Genomic DNA, 12,837 nt, shown 5'->3' with positions numbered 1-12,837 from the left:
TCGGAAAAACAACAGAGATGAGAAGGAAGTGTTCTTCGTTCGACTGAGGAAGAAGAAGAAGATAGGTTCAATTGTTGTAATGGAAAGGGTAAAAATGTCTTTACAAAAATATTAACATGCTGACATCATTAATTAATAATTAAAGGGTTATTTTCAAATGACCCCTGAAAATGGCCAAAGTTACAATTGCCCTCCTAAATTTTCAATAATTTCACGTGTATCCCTACTTTCCAAACTATATACCACTATAGTCCCTCCCGTTAGACAGAGACGTTATAACCTGACGGATCCCAGTTTTTATTCATAGATGGGCCATTTTGCCCCTTAATTGGATAAAATGACCACAATGACCTTACCTGGAAAGAAAGAAAAAAAAAAAAAAAACCAAAAACTGCAACTCATCTTCCCCAAACCCCGGGGAAGATGAGTTATTGAGCAATTGACCTTAGAATCTTCAATTGAATATGAAAACTAGTTGAAAATTTTACCGATTCAGTTTCACCTACCTTCTTTATCCCTCGCTCTCTTTTTCCACCAATCTTCCGGAACACCATTGAAACCCTATCTCTAAACTTCCTCAAGTTTTGCTCTCTCTCTCTCTCAACCTTGTGTGTGGTTTGACACAATTCAGTTGGGTTTCTAAACCCCAAAGCTGCAGAGCAGAAACTCAAAAAAGCAAGAAAACAGAGCTTTCGTTCTCCTTTCCGTTACTAAACCCCAAAGTTGCAGACCACACCACCAGTGTTTTTTCGACAATGGCAAGGGGGTGGCCTCATCTGTCCTCAGCGCGAACGAGAGAATAACTCCATGGAAGAGATGACCATCATCTGATGTTACGGCAACAGAAAGGAGACAACAAACAGGTAAATTTACGGCTGGGAAATTGTACAAAATGTTAAGAGCCTCAAAGGAGAAGCCAAGGCAAGGAGGGGTTAATGATCCTTGTAAAGTTGAAAAGGGTTGAAGCTCAGCACCGATTCATTTCCCTCCTCTTACAAGTTACCATCTGTCTGCTCATTTAGCCATCATCTCTCATTAAAGACGGTGGTTGCAAAGAAAACGAAACCCACAAGTAAAAGGAGAAAGAAATTAAAATCCATTAATAACTCTAAATATCTGTAATTGATATCACAAATCTTCTCAAAAACCCAACACTTATTTCATCTGAGTTTTCCTATAAAAAAAATTAAAAAGGAACAAAGAATTTAAACTGAGATTCTAATTTTCATTTATAGTTCAAGCCATGGCTGCTTCTTCTTCACTTCTTTGGCAGCTCCTTCTTCCTCAAGCTCGAACGCAAAGATGGGGGAATTTGAAGGAAGGAAGATGAATGGCTTGATAGGGTTTCTGAGGCTTGAACTGTTTGGAGAATTGCGGAGATGAACGGAAGTCACCGTCGGAGGAGCAACAGCAGAGATGAACAACGGAGTGAAATGGGTTGGGTTTGGGTTTGCATGAGTTGCAAGTTTTTTTTTTTTTTTTTTTTTCAGGGAAGGTAATTTTGGTCATTTTACCCTATTCAAGGGCAGAATGGTCTATCAAAGTTAAAAAACTAGGATCCGTTATGTTGTAATATCTCTGTCAAACAGGAAGGACTATAGTGGTATTTAGTTTGGAAAACAAGGGTGCACATAAAATTAATGAAAATTCAAAAAAACAACCATAAATTTAATCATTTTTAAAGGGACATTTGAAAATAACCCATAATTGAAAGACTTTCTTCATTAGTTTTTATGTCAAAATTGATATTTTGATGATTAGTGGGATTGCATTACCGTTGTTCCTTGTCGGTTTCTATTAGGCGTGATCAGGCCATCCTAAATCAATAAGGCCTTGCTCTGTGGCAGCCCAAGCTATATAATTGGGCCTACATAGACAGACATGGACATGGTACAAGGGCGTATTCGGGTTATCAGTAATCGGTTAAACGGTCCCTTGAGCGGATCCCACGTTAGCCCCAAGACATTGGTCTTTAACTAGAAAGCTTGAGAAGCTTCTGACCCAATGAGTCTGTAAAACTCATTAGGATAAGCAGTATTATTGAACCAGACAAAACAAGAAGGAGCGATGAAAACGGGCCATTAGTATGAGTACCAACTTACACCCCTGTATCTCGGCTCTCGAGTCCCATTCTAGGGTCCAGTTCTGTCCAACCCATCTGGGTTGTTTTTAATGATTTTAATTTTTTTAAGGTTGTCGTTTGATTCTCTTACTTTAATGGTGAAGGCACGCTGACTTATGAGGGCCAAGGGACCATGGTTGCAAAAACCAGAATCAGGGATTGAACCGGTTAGTGCCGATTTCGATCCAAATCAGCCTGAATTGATCCAATCCAACTGATTATTAACTATATAAGGGTGAAACTGGGATCGGCCCTGGAATCAGGAATCAATTAAAGGATCGAACCGTTTCAACTGAAAATACAAAGGAAATCAGCCAATGAATTGCCATTCCGATTCCGATTCAAGCTGCAGGGATTAAGATGGGTGGAAATTGGGATCAATGTCAGACGATTCCATTCCAAATCGGCCGATTCACCAATTCCTGAAGATTATTTTAAATCAAGTTTACTCACTACGGTATATTTATATATGGTATGGTCTCAGTGGTCCCTGTGGATTAGTTAGTTAGGACGTTCTAGCTCATTCCGTGTAGTCGTGCATTTGGAATAACGTTACCCTATGGGGCTGGAAGTAGGGAGCAGAGTAGAGTGTCTCTCTGCACTGAAAAATTACGTGGCTGTGAGGGATTGGTTCATTTCACGTGGCATCTGATATTACTGGTTCAAACAACTCGATTGGATGTATGTACTCCGTCTCTTCAAAAACGGATCTCCTCTGGTGTTGTCTCTCTCTCTTTCTCTCTCTGTCTTTTTTCTCCCTTAAAATCTACAAGGAACCCAACCCAACCAATCTTCTAGATCGTGAGATACCAAAGCAAAGCAAGTCTTCAGAACTTGGGAGCTTCAACATCAGTTACTCAGTAAGCTCTCATCTCCCTTTCTTCCCTTCCCTATTAAGAGATTGAGAGCCTTTACATATCCGTTTATCCTCTCTCTCTCTCTCACCGCAATAGTGCTTTTGTTGTTTTCTTTTCTAGATCTATTAGGGCTAGGTCAATCTATTTTGATTCTCAGATGACAGATCTCGAGATTAGGGTTAAAGATAGAAAGTCTAACTTTGCTTCGTCTGGAGCTCGATTAGTATGGCTTTGGAATTTCGATTTTCTATTCTTTAGAGTTTTTTTTTTTAAATCTTTGACTGGTTGTGTTTATAGGGTTATGATCGTTCTGATGGAAGGGAAACGGATGTCTCTTCATTTTATTTTGCTCTTGGTCGTTTCTGTTGCTTCGCAGCTTCGCGCTTCGGACGTGGTAGGTAAAGCTGGAGATAATTACTTTGTAGCAATTATGCCTTCCCCAACTCTCCCCCCCCCCCCCTCCAAAAAAAAAAAAAAGGCGCATCGATTTAATTTCTGATTGTGAGCTTTTCTCTTTGTGGGTTAGCTGTTCTATGAGCCGTTCGATGAAACATACGAGGGACGGTGGATCGGTTCTGAGAAAGACGACTACAATGGTGATCTTTCGGATCTGAGGAACCTTTTCATTCTTGTGCTATCCTTGGTTCTTATTTTTGGAGAATTGCAAGTTTTTTCGATTTCTTTGTAAATAACGCATTCCTATGATTTCTCTGCATACATGATACTTTTTACAGCAACTGTTAGGAGATCTTAATGTGGATTACAGAAGAATAGAACGATGGGGGTTTTTTAACCCCAATGGGGTAGCTCAGTTAACAAGGGCCACACCTCACAATTAAGAGGTCATGAGTTCAACTCCCCTTGGGGCTTGGGGTACCTATCCCCCATCCCCTCCCCCCACCTCCCAAAAGGAAAAAAAAAGAAAGAAAGAGAGGAGGGGTAGCAACTGTGTATGGACATTGGTGTATGCATGCTCTCGATGATGGCATTGGTGCTTCTCTTATTTTATGTTGTACCAAGTCGAAGAAACTGGAGTATCACTGGGAATTCACTGTAGTATGTCCGTTTGTTTACTATTGATTGGTGCATTTTTTTTTCTTTGTTTTGGGGTGGGGGGGAGTTCAATGAATCGTTATCCCCTCCAATTCCTCACATGGGGACAGAAATGACCTCCCTACCCCCTGCCCGAAAACACTGCCCAAGGTGGGGTCCACTCCCCCCTATTAGAGGAATTGGAGGAATTGGAGGTGATAATTATTTGGGGTTCAATAGGTTTTCAGTTATTTGTGTCTCTGAATTCTGTTTAGTTTTCATTAATCGTTTATTTCAAGCATGTGGTATGGTCTGTGTATCATCCTCACACAAATTAAATATGTGAAAAAGTGGGGAGACATATGATGCGTTTGCAGGCAATCCATTCCTCTTTTTTTTTTGGTTTACGTTTTGGTTCATTGGTCCGTAGTGCTATGTATCTCATCTCTGACCTACTTGCCCTTTTTTCCTTTTTAATAATAATGATAATGATAATGGTAATGATAAATAGATTAGTCCCTAATTGGTTACTTGGTTTTCTTCTTCTTTTTTCCTCAACTTCCAAATTCCTTAAGGTATTTCTAGTTGCATAGTAAATCTATAAAAGATAAATTACCGAATGAACACATTAGAGGTAATTAGTAATGTGTTCGATACATAAGTTGAGAGAAAATTGTTTTAGGTGGCTTGGACATGTACAACTAAAGTCCTCTGAATGCGCTGTTTAGGAAGAGTGATATGATATGATAGGAGGAGCTAAAAGAGCAAAGAATATACCTTTAATGTTTTAATGGGAAGTAGTGAGAATAGAGATGCATAGATTTGGGTTGACAACAAAGTTGGCTTTGAATAAAATTTAATGGCAAAACAGGATCCTTATAGTCAACCTCATTCAGTTGGGATGAGGAATCATCAATCATAGTACCGTACTTGGACTTTTGCATTTCTCATTGTCTTCTCTAAATCAAATAACTTTGAGAGGGGGGGGGGATAGTTAACCAGTTACTTTTGTTTGTTTGCTTCACTTAGTGGAGGTTGATTCTGATTGATATTTTTTACACTACAAATATATCTTTTGCTACTATATTAAATCCATCAAAATGAAATTTAAAAGAAATTGTCTTCTCAATTCAGTCTGTAGTCGATACCTTCTTAGTTAGTGGGCAAGATGGATTAATATCGTGATTGAGGAATCATAGTACTGTACTTGGACTTCTGCTTTTTTCATTGCCTTCTCTAATTCTAACTTTGAGAGGTTGTGAACCAACAAGGGTTTGCACTTGCCTCCTCTGTTTGGTTTTTAAACAATCGCTACTCAAGTATCCACTTAGGCGAGGAAGTACTGTTGGTATGCACAGATGTGACTGTATGTTCTCATTTTTCTTAGACACTGCCTAGTCTGTGTGATCTCTGGCGTCTAAAGATGAGAACAGGGCTCAGAATGGCCATTATTGAATTTCATTTGATACACAGAGGGAAAGTTGCTGAACAGCCCATGTATACTATGTAGTCTACCATGCGTCTTTTTTATTGGGGGGGGGGTTCTTGTGAGGTTAAATTTACGTAGTGGTTCTTAAAAAATTAAGTCATGTGGAATCCAATATATTGAGCTATTATTTTTTTAAGCCAGATTATGATTTCCCATTATTTGTTGTAAAATTTAGATGTGTATGTAATGGCATCATGTTTTGAATTCTCTTTCATTTTCCTCTAGGACATGTGGAATACTGTCATTACTTTTCTTGTGTCATCCTGGAGTCCTTGTCCATTCTTCTTGCGAGATGTGTGTGAGATGGAACTGCTTGGTCTGGTCTTAATTATAATGACTGCATTTTATGTCTTTGTCCTGGATTCTCTGTTTTTTTTCTTCGGTATCATGACATCAACATTGTTAATTATGCCCTACAAGAACTGTTTGGTTGGCTTTTCCAATCAGAAATTTATGTCTGTTGGATGTAGGTGTATGGAAGCATGCAAAGAGTGAAGGTCATGATGATTATGGACTTCTTGTGAGTGAGAAAGCAAGAAAGTATGCGATAGTGAAGGAGCTTGACAAATCTGTTAACCTAAAGGATGGCACTGTCGTCCTGCAATTTGAGACTCGCCTTCAGAATGGGCTTGAATGTGGAGGTGCATACTTGAAGTACCTCCGACCCCAGGATGCTGGATGGAAAGCCAAGGAATTTGACAACGATTCTCCCTATTCCATCATGTTTGGGCCCGATAAGTGTGGTTCCACTAACAAGGTGCATTTCATCCTCAAGCACAAGAACCCCAAGAGTGGGGATTACATTGAACACCATCTAAAGTCTCCTCCATCTGTCCCTTCTGATAAACTCTCCCATGTTTACACTGCCATTCTGAAACCTGATAATGAATTGAGAATTCTGATTGATGGGGAGGAGAAGAATAAGGCTAATTTCCTGTCAGCTGAAGATTTTGAACCACCACTCATCCCTGCCAAGACTATCCCTGACCCTGATGATAAGAAACCTGAGGACTGGGATGAGAGGGCCAAGATCCCTGATCCAAATGCTGTTAAGCCAGATGACTGGGATGAGGAGGCACCCATGGAAATTGAAGATGAGGATGCTGTGAAGCCTGAAGGATGGCTTGATGATGAGCCTGAGGAGATAGATGATCCGGAAGCTACAAAACCGGAAGATTGGGATGATGAAGAGGATGGTGAGTGGGAGGCACCAAAGATTGATAACCCAAAGTGTGAGGCAGCACCTGGTTGTGGTGAATGGAAAAGACCAATGAAGAGGAATCCTGCCTACAAAGGAAAATGGCATGCCCCACTTATTGACAACCCAAACTACAAGGGTATTTGGAAGCCACAACAGATCCCAAACCCTGATTACTTTGAACTTGACAAACCTGACTTTGAGCCTGTTGCTGCCATTGGCGTTGAGATTTGGACAATGCAAGACGGGATTTTGTTTGACAACATCTTGATTACCAGTGATGAGAATGTTGCAGAGACATATAGGGAGAAGACATGGAAGCTGAAGTTTGAAGTTGAGAAAGAGAAGCAGAAGGCCGAGGAAGCAGCTGCAGGTCTTTCAGATGGGTTATTAGGCTTTCAGGTGACGTTTCTTGTTTCCCACCTGTTTGTGGTTGGCTTTATTCATTATTCATGTTAAGTTTGTGTACCTAACAATAACTGTGATTCAATTTTGCAGAAGAAGATTTTTGACCTTCTTTATAGGGTAGCTGACATCCCTTTCTTGGATGCGTATAAGCTTAAAATTTTTGTAAGTCATTGGTTTTTTTTTTATTCCCCCTGCATGTGATTTGCTTTGATTGAGTTTAGTTAAGGTTTCATCACTTGGGTTACTCGTCCTGCAGGATCTCATTGAGAAGGGAGAGAAACAACCTAACCTTACAATAGGCATTCTTGTCTCCATTGTGGTGGTTATATTGACTGTTTTCATTAGGCTTCTTTTTGGCAAGAAGAAACCAGCTGTAAGTACTTGATAAGCTCATTCTTTTGTTCGACAGACAAACCTTTTTGCCTTCGTACAGCTTTTGGGAATGTGTATTGTTGCATATTCGGTCCCAACTTTGAGGATTTGAATTGTCTAAAAATGTTCAGCATGTTGTGTTGTTTACAGGTTAAGGTGAGTGATGAGACCAAAAGCAGTGGGACTGCAGAGACTACAGGAGATCAAGGAAGCAGTGGAGAAAGGGAAGCAGAGGATGAGAAGGAAGACACTGCTGCTCCTCGCAGGAGAGCTACCAGACGGGAAACTTGAGGACAGGCTAGTTGTAGTCATAGGACTTTTTGAAAAATTTTTAGGTGATCGCGGTTCAACTGTCAGCCAAAATTCTTGATAAAAAGCCCCCATCCCTAAAATTTTTGCGTTTTAGATATACGTTAGGTGCTGAGTGTACATGAGACGTGCCTGGGTGCTGATTATTAATTTGTTTCGTAATTTGATTGGACTTCTGACTTGAATTTTTACATATTGAAATTTGATGTACCTTGGAGTGGGAATGTTTTGCATTTTGGTGCTTTTTCAGCTTTTAGGGTAGTCGGCTCCTTTTTATGTGATGGAATCACCCTCAGCGACTTTGATGGTAACCTTCCCGGTTTTTGGAAGTGAGGTGAGGTGATAGTAGTTTCATATGATTAACGGGGATGAATGCAGCTTCGGATCGCGAGAGGATACAAAAGACAAGAGGGATGGTGTAGATGTGATTTTACTTGGTTGATGTTCTCGTATGATTTTGTCTTTCTATATATGGAGCTTATGGGTTTCCTTACGCCTCTTACTCTCTTAGGACTCCTCCTCCCTGTTGTTGACCATTGCAGCAATTTCTCATGAGTTGTGCCTGTTACTCATTTTTTCGTAGTACAAGATAACAAACTTCAGAGAGGATCCTTTAACTCAAGTGTCAAAGAGGACTAACTCAACTCTGGGTTACTCCTCATTCAAATTAAAAAAAACAAACTCGGGGGTTACTTGGAAATTACCAAAATTTGAGATTTACTTAACTATAAGAGGACTTTAAACTCATATGGGGATTCAATTACCATAAGGAGCTACATTGGATTCAAATTTTTTTTTTTATAAAGTAACTAATAAGTATATGGGAGAATGTTTTTTGTGCCGTAGCGCAGGCTGCGTTTAGGCACATGGGTCTGCTACTCAGGGGGGACAGGGTGGTCATTGTGCCCATCCCCATGTGTCTGGGCGTAGCCTGTTGCGGCATAGAGAACAACGCCCCTAAATATATATAAGAGAACTAGTACCCGATGAAATATAGCCATTGTAATGAATAAATAGCTATCTGTAATAGAGAAATCATCATTCTTAACATTTTGGTATATTTTTCATTTTTTTTTTTCAAAATATTGGTCGTTCTTATAATTTTTCGATAAAATCTCAAAGCCAATAATTTCATAGGACAATGTTTTGAGAAGATGAAGCTTATGAGTGCATCGACTACTTTATTCATGGAGTCGGATTTATGATGGATTGAAAAAATAAAATCTTGAAGATAAGAAACTCATTCCACATGTCTTGAATTGAGTTTCTTTTGGGTATTAAAAAAATTAAGAGCCTCATAATTGGTATATAAGACAAACTATTTATGAATCAAATAATGATGTCAAATATATGACGCAAATTTTTATTGGTCTCTTGAGTTCAAATAAAAGTTTTGGATTTAAGACAATCGGTTATCGGGGCAATAATCTTACTAAAATTTCTAACAAATCGTCAATAAAAGGTAGTAAAACAATGAAAACTTCTTACTTTGGTGATTGACTTTGGAGCTTGTCAATCCACAATTGCTCTAATCTTTATCTCACCCGCCTTGACACATTGAGAAGAAATAATGAATCCAAAATATGATACACTCTCAGTTATGGAGGCATGTTTTTTGAGACTAACATAAAACTTTTCCCTTCATAACACTTCAAGAACTTGATGCACATGATTGTTGTGTTCATCACAAGAAGAATTAAATAAAAAAAAAATAAAAAAATAAACAACCACAATTTTTTCTATGAAAGGTCTAAGAATTTGAGTCAGCATCCTCATAAAAGTGTTTGGTGCATTTGATAAGCCAAATGGCATAATAAGCTACTCGTGGAGTTCCTCGCGCATTTTAAAAGCGGTTTTCCACTCATCACCCACTTGGATACGAATTTGGTGTTATCCACTTCTAAGATCAAGTTTTGAAATTAATTTTACACCGTGTAACATATCAAGCATATCATCAAGTTGAGGTATTGGAAATCTATACGTTACTATGATTTTATTTATGGTTCGACTATCAATACATATCCTCCAAAACCCATCTTTTTATGGTGTAAGTAGAGCCGGAATTGCACATGAACTTAGGCTTTCTTGAATAAGTCCCTTCATTAGCAAGTCTTCAACTTGCCTTTGGAGTTCAGTATGTTTCTTCGGGCTCATCTGATAATGTGATAAGTTTGGCAAGGTAGATCCCGTAACTAAATTAATCATATCACATTGGTGGCAAACCATTTGGTAGTTCTTCCGAAGCAACATCAGAAAATTCATCGAGAAACTCTTTTATGTCACTAGGTATTTCTTTTTGTTCCTCTTGATTAACTTCTGGACCAATTAGAACAAAAGCTTGAAAAGTCTCTTTATAAACCTTGTCAAATATATTTACTAATACAATGGACTTCTTACTCTTGAGATTTTTAGGAGGCAACTTCTTTAGTGGAGTTAAAATATATCTTTACCCCATTAAGAGGTAAGACATTTCTTTTCTCCATCATGTTGTGTTCTTCAGTCAAATTGTCAAGGCCTCCCAAGTAAAAGGTGGTAAACATCCATCGGTAAGACATCCAACCAAAGTTTATTACAATATTTTTCAATTGAAAATTTTACCAATCATCTTTACTTAATGGGAACCTCATCTCCCTTTTTGAATAAAAAAATACTATAGGGATCGGGATGAGATTCAAATTCAAAATTTCAATCATGCTCCTAGCAACCATATTTTCACAACTATCGAAATCAATTAAGAGCAAACATTTTCGATCATAGACAGTACAATAGGTATGAAAAATATTATTTCTAAGTCATTGATCATCTTTCAAACATTGAGGAACGGTTAAAACTCGCCTCATGATAAGACTTTCCGCTTCACTATTGGGATCACAATATTCTTGTGGAGTTTCATACTCATAGTCACTTTCATGAACAACTTCATTAGCAATATCCTCAATCAAATTTATCCGATTGTCTTTTTTCTTGGTAGGACAAGAAAAAGATAAATGACCAACTTCTCCTCATCGATAACATACATTGGAATTTTCTTTACTAATATTTTTATCTTGAAAAATGATCTTAAGCTTTTCTCCACCTTGTGAGTTTGAATCTCCTAAGACCACTCTTTTGTCGAAGATGATGAAATTTCTTATATAGTGTTTGAAAAAATTCACGAGAAAGAATATTTTCATCTAATCTTTCTTTCATATCTGCCTAAGTATTAATCTAATGGAAACCTCTCCTTTCTCGATTTTGTTGAAATTGTTGCCACAAAACCAATGCATGACCCTTAAGTTTTGTGGTCACAAAATCAACTTTCCTCTTCTTTGATATTTTCATTTAAAAAAAGTTACAAGAAAAGCAACCCAATCGACATAAAGTTTGGGATCAAATTTGGTGTCAAAGTGACTTACATCCACCCGAATGCTTTTGTCGAATTCTTCCAAAGCTCGTGTTAAATGTTCAACTTTATAATTTCTACGTGCCCCCCTCAAAATGCCCATTTATACAAATGCACCCCTACAACTTTATAATTTCTATATGCCCCTCTTACTTTTAAAATATTGTACCACTTTAGTCCAATCCGTTAGTCTGAGACATTAGACGTTAGTTTTAGAGAATCTAATAACCAAAATGCCCTTATGATAAAAACTCACCAAAATTAAAAAGCAAAGTGACCAAATTACCCTCACCTTCCCCAAATCGTTTAGCTTTGAAACTGAAAATCGATTTGAATTTGGTCACTTTACCCGTCATCTATTGAGTTGTCCCCCATTCAAGCCCATAGGGTATATCAGCTCAAATATCAAGTCCAAGAATCTCTCCCCCAAGTCTAAACTCTCAACTAGACTCTTTGTCTCCTTTCTATCTCAATAATTTAACAGCTAACTTCATCGGTTGTTGGTTTTTTGCTTTTGGCGTTCTGTGTTTCCTTTTCCCCCTGTTTCACTCCCCTTATGATGTTTGGGTTATTGGCTTATTTTTAAGCTCGGGTTATCTGCTTTTTGATCTTGAAAACCTGTATTCACTTTCATCGACAATTATAGTTTTGGCTTTAGGGTTTTTCAGTTTTTAATTTGAAGTAGTGAGTACAGCCTTTGATATCGATTTGGGGTTTTATTTGCTCTTTTCTGTGAGTACAGCATTTGACCCCACCCTTAAGTGCATTAAAGTCCACAATTCATCACACGTACAAATGGAAAGGCTTAGAATTGTCAGGTTTAGTGAAGATAGGATTAAAATTGAAGGTCAGTTCTGCAATGGCTGTCTAATACTGACTGACAAGTTCTTGATGCTGCCGTTGTTGATAAACACCTCGAACAGACTCATCTCTCTCCATTTCCATATCCAAAACAAAGTCGAACAAGGAAAGACCAGAGAAAATTCAAACAAATAAAACCCTAATCTTAACCTTCCTTACGCACACAGATTTATTAAAAAAAAAGGCAGAAAAAAAAAATTGCTTCGCTTTGTCAAGCTCGATTCTGAGGGTCAGGATTAATTTTTTCTTTTCTTATTTTTGTCCTTCCTTTTTGTCTCTCATTCTGTATTTTTTATTTCCATTACATTTCTTTCGTATCTGAATTTGGAGAAAAAAATTTCAATTTTAAATCCTAAATGATTTGAGGAAAATGAGGGCAATTTGGTCACTTTACTCTTTAATTTTAGTTTTTACCATAAGGGCATTTTGGTCATTAAATACCCTGAAACTAACGTATAATGTTTTAGACTAACGAACTGGACTAAAGTGGTACAATGTTTTGAAAATAGAGGGGGGGCACATAAAAATTGTAAAGTTGTAGAGGTGCATTTGTACAAACCGGCATTTTGAGGGGGCATTTGACAAAAATCCTAAAAAAAAAAGGGTTGAGAAAATACGATCTAGTTTGGCCTCTTTAGACAACCTAGTTTTCTTTAAACTTGTTTCTCTCGATCTATCAATGGATCTACGAGAACTCTCCATTTCCATGTCCAAAACAAAGCCGAACAAGGAAAGACCAGAGAAAATTCAAACAAACAAAACCCTAATCTTAACCTTCCTTACGCACACAGATTTATAAAAAAGAGG

The 12,837-nt window shown here is 38.0% G+C and overlaps 1 protein-coding gene across 1 annotated transcript; it reads left to right on the top strand.

Moving 5' to 3' along the window:
* Nucleotides 1-2,910: 2,910 nt before the first annotated feature.
* On the top strand, nt 2,911-7,997 carry LOC122671499 (calnexin homolog). The gene is made up of 7 exons (XM_043868748.1): nt 2,911-2,982; nt 3,277-3,373; nt 3,506-3,575; nt 5,971-7,100; nt 7,197-7,268; nt 7,363-7,479; nt 7,629-7,997. Exons 2-7 carry the CDS (start codon nt 3,281-3,283, stop codon nt 7,767-7,769), a joined length of 1,623 nt encoding a protein of 540 aa, XP_043724683.1. The 5' UTR covers nt 2,911-2,982; nt 3,277-3,280; the 3' UTR covers nt 7,770-7,997.
* The last annotated feature ends 4,840 nt before the right edge of the window (nt 7,998-12,837 follow it).

Source organism: Telopea speciosissima, chromosome 8 (genome assembly GCF_018873765.1).
Source record: "Telopea speciosissima isolate NSW1024214 ecotype Mountain lineage chromosome 8, Tspe_v1, whole genome shotgun sequence".
Classification (NCBI taxonomy): Eukaryota; Viridiplantae; Streptophyta; class Magnoliopsida; order Proteales; family Proteaceae; genus Telopea; species Telopea speciosissima.
This window is presented reverse-complemented; position numbering and strand designations above follow the sequence as displayed.